This window comes from Salvelinus namaycush, chromosome 8, assembly GCF_016432855.1.
Source record: "Salvelinus namaycush isolate Seneca chromosome 8, SaNama_1.0, whole genome shotgun sequence".
Lineage (NCBI taxonomy): Eukaryota > Metazoa > Chordata > Actinopteri > Salmoniformes > Salmonidae > Salvelinus > Salvelinus namaycush.
Genome location: NC_052314.1, coordinates 17,284,381 through 17,290,380, shown reverse-complemented (window position 1 = coordinate 17,290,380; position 6,000 = coordinate 17,284,381). Strand labels below are relative to the sequence as shown.

The 6,000-nt window shown below is 45.7% G+C and overlaps 1 protein-coding gene across 3 annotated transcripts in view; it reads left to right on the top strand.

The window, feature by feature from the left end:
* The first annotated feature begins 312 nt into the window (after positions 1 to 312).
* Positions 313 to 6,000, top strand: part of LOC120052451 (transducin-like enhancer protein 4) — an 86,122-nt gene continuing 80,434 nt past the window's right edge. For all 3 annotated transcript variants that reach the window (XM_038999367.1, XM_038999368.1, XM_038999366.1), the window contains exon 1: positions 313 to 1,076. In XM_038999367.1, coding sequence (XP_038855295.1) covers positions 1,053 to 1,076 — 24 coding nt within the window. In that variant the 5' untranslated portion in view covers positions 313 to 1,052. The remainder of the gene's footprint in view (positions 1,077 to 6,000) is intronic.

Sequence of the window (6,000 nt, the reverse complement as noted above, 5' to 3'; positions counted from 1 at the left end):
TTTCATCTCTTCAGAATGACTAATTATGCGTTTGTGTGTGTTTTTGTGTTTGTGTGAGTGGTTCGTTTACGAGTGTGGTAGCACTCGTATCTATAACGATAGTGTGTAAGGATGTGTCTTTCTGTTTGCGCCTGTCTCTTTGTGCATGGCTGATTGCTTTGTCCATCTGACTACAATTGAAAGGGGATCTCTATCTATCTCCATGTCGGTGTGTCTCTATCTCAGCCGCTCCACCTTAAGGGGAGCTTTAGCAGGCTGTCTTGTTTATGTTGAAGCCAACAGGCACAATATATTACAGTCCAGGGCTCCCGGCTGAAAATCCTACTGGATCTTCTAGTGACCTGCTGTTCTTTCCTGTTTAATTTTTTTTTTAAATTTAGATTAAAAGCAAAGCTCGCTCTCTGTCATAGTTTTTCTCCCTCTTTTTTAAATTTTGTATTCCAACAGACAACACAACCCTTCAGTTTAAGGTTCTGTTCTCTCCTATGAGAAGAAGAGGGACTGGAGGTACTGTAGATTGTAGGTGAATTTGAATGGAGGAGTGTAGTGTTTGTATCTTGTTGGAGGGGTTGGTGAAGGGACAGGAAAGGGGGGGTACTTGGGTGTAACGCTCAAGCTTCACTGCCATGTCAGTGCGTGTGGACTCCAACTGATCACAGAGCGAGAGAGACGGAGAGAGGAAGAGAGAAACCAGAGTGAGACTTTGGTTACACCGAGGAAACGGGAAGAAGGAAAAGGAGCCAAAGTGTTAGTGTGGGGATTTGTTTTACCGTGAGACCTGTTTGACGGATGCACTGACAGAGCTCTCCCAGCTGTGTCGACAGGCTCCGTGTCGGACAGGGACAGACAGAGCAGAGCTGAACGGAAAGAAGAGAAGAGAGCAGGACTGGGCAGGAGGGAGGACTGCTCTCTCCAACCTTGCCTGAGACCAGACCAAAGCAGTGGGAAAGATCTGGACTGGGCTGTGTTCCTGGTGGTGGGCAGAGGAGTGGAGGGCCAGGGGACAGGCTCTGACCTGATAATCAAACAGACTGAACATCTCTCCTGGGACCATGTACCCTCAGGGCAGGCATCCGGTAAGTCGCTCCTCTTTTTCTCTTTATCTGACTACTGCTCAGGGACAGAGATCGAGACAGGGACTACACTGAGAGGGCAGAGACATGGAACAGTTAGGGTGTATGAAGAGAGTCCCTCTAACACACACACATACACAAACACACGCAAGCAGTCGCACACACACACACACACACACACACACACACACACACACACACACACACACACACACACACACACACACACACACACACACACACAAATTAAGTGAGAGTCAGCTATGCCACCCACACAACTACCTTTCAACTACCTCTCAACAGCCCCTGGGTGCAGCTGACAGGGGAAAGACAGGGGGGTGTGTGTGGTTTTACTGTCCTTGTGGGAACATTTCGCCAGTCCTCACAAGGAAAAAGGTCTATTTTAGGCTTAGGGGTTAGAATTAGGGTTAGAATTAGGGTGAGGTTTGGGGTTAAGGTTAGGGTTGAGGTTAAAGTTAAGAAAAATCGGATTTTGAATGGGAATCAATTGTTTGGATAGTAAAACAAACGCTTGTGTGTGCATGCGCTCTGTATCTGTGTTTACGTGTCCAGGGATAGTGTCTTAGAAGGCAGTGGAAGGTATTCCCTTCAGTCACCTCTCCCCCTACCACCCTCCTCTCATTATTTACTAAACTACAGTGTTAGGAACTGAAGGATGAAGCTGGAAGAGGGGATGGTTTTGACCATACAAAACCATCTATCCGCGAGAGAGGCGGATAGAGAGAGACAAGGTGTAGTTATATATATTTATTATTATTATTTGTTTTTTTACTACCCCCTTTTTCTCCCCAATTTTGGATCTTGTCTCATTGCTGCAACTCCCCAACGGGCTCGGGAGAGGCGACGGTGGAGTCATGCGTCCACCAAAACATGACCCGCCTAACCACGCTCCTTATTAACACCCGCCAGTTTAACGCGGAAGCCAGCCACACCAATGTGTTGGAGTAAAACACTGTTCAACTGGCAACCGGAGTCAGCCTGCAGGAACCCGGCCCGCCACAAGGAGTCGCTAGATCGCAATGAGTCAAGTAAAGCCCCACCGGCCAAATCCTCCCCTAACCCAGACGACGCTGGGCCAATTGTGCACCGTCCTATGGGACTCCCGGCCACGGCCGGTTGTGGCACAGCCCAGAATGAACCAGGTCTGTAGTAACGCATTTAGCACTGCGATGCAGTGCCTTAAACCGCTGAGCCACTCGGGAGGCCGAGGTCTAGTTTCTATAGTCAGATTTGTTGTCCATGTCTTTGTATTTGGTGCAAATGGGTCAGTGAACACTTAGCTTTCAGCATGCAATCACAGAGAATTATAGGTGACATTTTCAGAAGAGGGGGCATGTGAAATCAATTATATGTACAGAAAGAATGCAAATCAGTGGAATAGAATGGAAGCAAGATTGAGAGAGAACCAAGGCATTGTGAATTAGAAATGGAAATGAGTAGGAGATCACACTGGAAATAGGACTATACTCAGTCACAGTTCAGAGGTTTTGTTCAGAGTTGTACAGTGTTTGTGATAAAGTTCGGTCCCAGATTGAGCCAACCTTAACAGATCAATACATACTGCTGCTGCCAGTGTAATGGGATCTACAGCACAGAGTGAGGGTGCAAGGAACGTGTGCCCGCGTGTGAGCTTGAGAGAGAACGAGGAAAAGAGGGTGACTGTGTAGACTTTGAAATAGCCCCTTGTACCTATTACTGTCAAGAGACTAGTTTCTTTGCGTCTCATTTTCCGAAGGTAGTCATGTTTTGTGTGTATCCCAAGCCTCATCTTGTTATACTATTAATATCCTATGAATTAATGTCTTCTTTTGTATCAAATTAACATATCAATGTCCAGATAATTTAAACGTCAGACTCACTGGACTTGACTAGCGGTGTCTGTATAAATCCTGTATGCACCATCTGAGACAAAAAAGAGGAGGAAGGGCCTCTATCTCCCCTGTCACTCACAATGTCACTGGCCTTTTGAAATGATAAGTAACTGAAAACATAAACCACACAGACATGGCAACAGCACTGTGTTGTGTTGACTCCTGTGGCAGAACAGGGACATTGTTATCTGTTAAGCGGTCCTCCTAAAGGGTTAAACCCAGGGCTGATTTACAAGGCAAACAGAAACATAAATTGGTTCCACTGGATTCTTGTGGCTAGTGTTATCTGAAGTTAGGGACTGCTCTGTGAACTAGGGTTGGGTGATGTCAACGTGATTATGCACTCATTAAACATTGTGATATACTCTGGTATAGCCCGCTATTGCGCCCCCCCCCCCCCCCCCCCCTCCAAAACAAGTTTTTAAAAGATCCCACCGTGAGCTTGCATGCTATGAGAGGGATGAGATAAATCCCCACATTGACAAAATATATTTAGTGGATCTGTGGCACGAAAGAGGTGTGTGTGTGTGTGTGTGTGTGTGTGTGTGTGTGTGTGTGTGTGTGTGTGTGTGTGTGTGGGCATGTCTATGTGTGCCGAAGCGCGCAGGTAGAGCGAGTGACACAGTCAAAGAGCCTCGCTGGCTGTGCATCGTGCAATGGGTTGTAAATCATCATGGGCTGCAGACAGAGCAAGCTACTCTGCTGTCCTCAGAACTGGATAATTATAAACTGATTTGCATTTTTGCCTAATCCTCTCTTATTAGGCTACTAGGCCTTGAAGGTAGGTTGAAATTGCTAGAGTAATATGGAAATAGGTCCAGGCCAACTAGGTTACACATCGTTTTATTTCATGTTTCGATTTTTCCATCTTGGTATTGTTTGCTCAATGTCACTTATTTGTCATTTTAGAATAAAGTTGTGATTGAAAATAGCATAGACTCTGACTTACATAATTGTTCCCATTTAAATGCAGCAAATTTAGGACATTAAACACAGAATATTTGTGAAATACTTTCATAACTGAATTTGTCTTAATGCTTTTATGTTATTTAAATTATAAGGATTAGACTTTTGGCATTAAAAAAAAAACATTTGCGGTCTTGCATCAATGCATTTTATGTCATAATGCTTTGCTCAACAGTCAGGTTTGTTCAAATTTCTCATTAGATGTTTCTATCTTGCTATTGTTTGTTCTATCTCTCTCATTATTACATTAAGCCTACCATATTTGTAGGTTGTTCAAAAACAACATAAAAGGTACTACAAATAGGATTTGTATTTTTGCATTGTAATTTTAGAAAATGTCCATAATATATCTGCAGTAATAGTGGAATGATAGTGTTTCACAGTATAACTTACCTGCCAGTGTTGTGATATTCGCCTATTGCCGGCTTCTGCTGTCAAAATAGGAAAGCTGTGCAGTGTTGCCAACTTAGCGACTTTGTCGCTATATTTAGCGAGTATTCAGAACCCTCTAGCGACACATTTTCAAAAAAGCGACTAGCGACAAATCTAGCGACTTTTTCTGGTGTTATTGGAGACTTTTGGAGACTCTGACGTGAAAGCACGTATCTTTCTTACTCTTCTCAACGAGCAGCGGGTGCTGCCGTGGGCCCCACCCCCGTCCCAAAGCACTCACAGGCGGCCCAGTCCTCGCGCAGCAGTCCCTCCCAGCTGCAGTCAGAGCAGGAGATGTTCACCCCTCCGCGTCCAGACTGCAAATGAATCGCGCATGCGGGGAGCCGCCGCTGGCTGATCCCGCCCTGGCTTACATTCAGGGCGGGGTGTAAATGTAATGGGAGGCCATGGGAGGCAGACCTGAGAGTGGACAGATGGTGGGATGGACACCGTCCTTATCTACATAGACAGAGTAGGTAGCACACGACCACTGCTACCCCCTTAATCAGTTTAAAGTTAGTGGTATGGTAGGTCATCTGGTAATCTTTGTGTTAAAGCTGAAGTCTACTTTGAGGTCTGTGAAACACTAGCTGATTCTCAGTGCATCCACTGACTAGACCACTCTGTCTTTACCTGTAGGGACTCACAGCATGGCCTGAAATGAACATGGCATTACACGATGTTGAACACAGAGGGAATCCTTGTAGTTTACATATTGTTGTTGGTGCAGTTGAGTTTTTTTGGATGGAGCAGGCTTCGGTGGTGGACATTAGCTCCTGCACGCTTAGACTGAGTGTGTGTGTGTTGACTGAACGACCCCCCCCCTCCAGAGACTGTTGTGATAGTTGTCTGGAGAGAGTTGATCTTGCCCTGGACTGATCCTGATCTAATGGAAGTAGACTCACACAGGAGGGGACTTACCGCAGGCAGACAGGGACACAGGTCCGGTGTGTGTGTATACGGCAGGGGCAGAGAGCCTGCTACTAACTGCTCACCAGGGGGCCAATGTTACAGCTGTGTGTGTGTGTGTGTGTGTGTGTGTGTGTGTGTGTGTGTGTGTGTGTGTGTGTGTGTGTGTGTGTGTGTGTGTGTGTGTGTCTGTGTGTGTGTGTGTGTGTGTGTAACTCTACATTCTGTTCTCTGGCAGAGCTGGAGTGGCAGCAGAAGAGTTCATACTCCCCGTGACTATTCAGGGTCGGCAGAGAGTAGATTTTCACAAACTGTGCTTTTTAAGTATTAGTAATCTCTCATCTGCCTAGTACATCTAGCCTTAAGTCTGGCCTCTGTGTTCCACCTCCTGACCATTAGGCCCATATTAATACTCTAGCTTGGGGCTGTGTGTACTGGGTCTGGTCTCACTTCTCTGCGTCTCTCAGGGTAACACTTTGTTTTTACAGCCAAGTAAACAAACCAACGCCAAATATCTGGCTGCACAAATCACATATGTTCCCTTAATTAGGTTAGGGCGAGTGGTGCTGTGCGTGCGTTAGCTCTCTCTTGCTTCTAGGTTGTTCTCCTCTGGATACATCTGTATTGTGGAGCTTGTTGTTCTGTTCGCGCCTCAGGATTTTAATGAAATACAGGTACATCATGGATATTTTCTGGCAGATGTAACCATCATCTTTATCCATACTGTT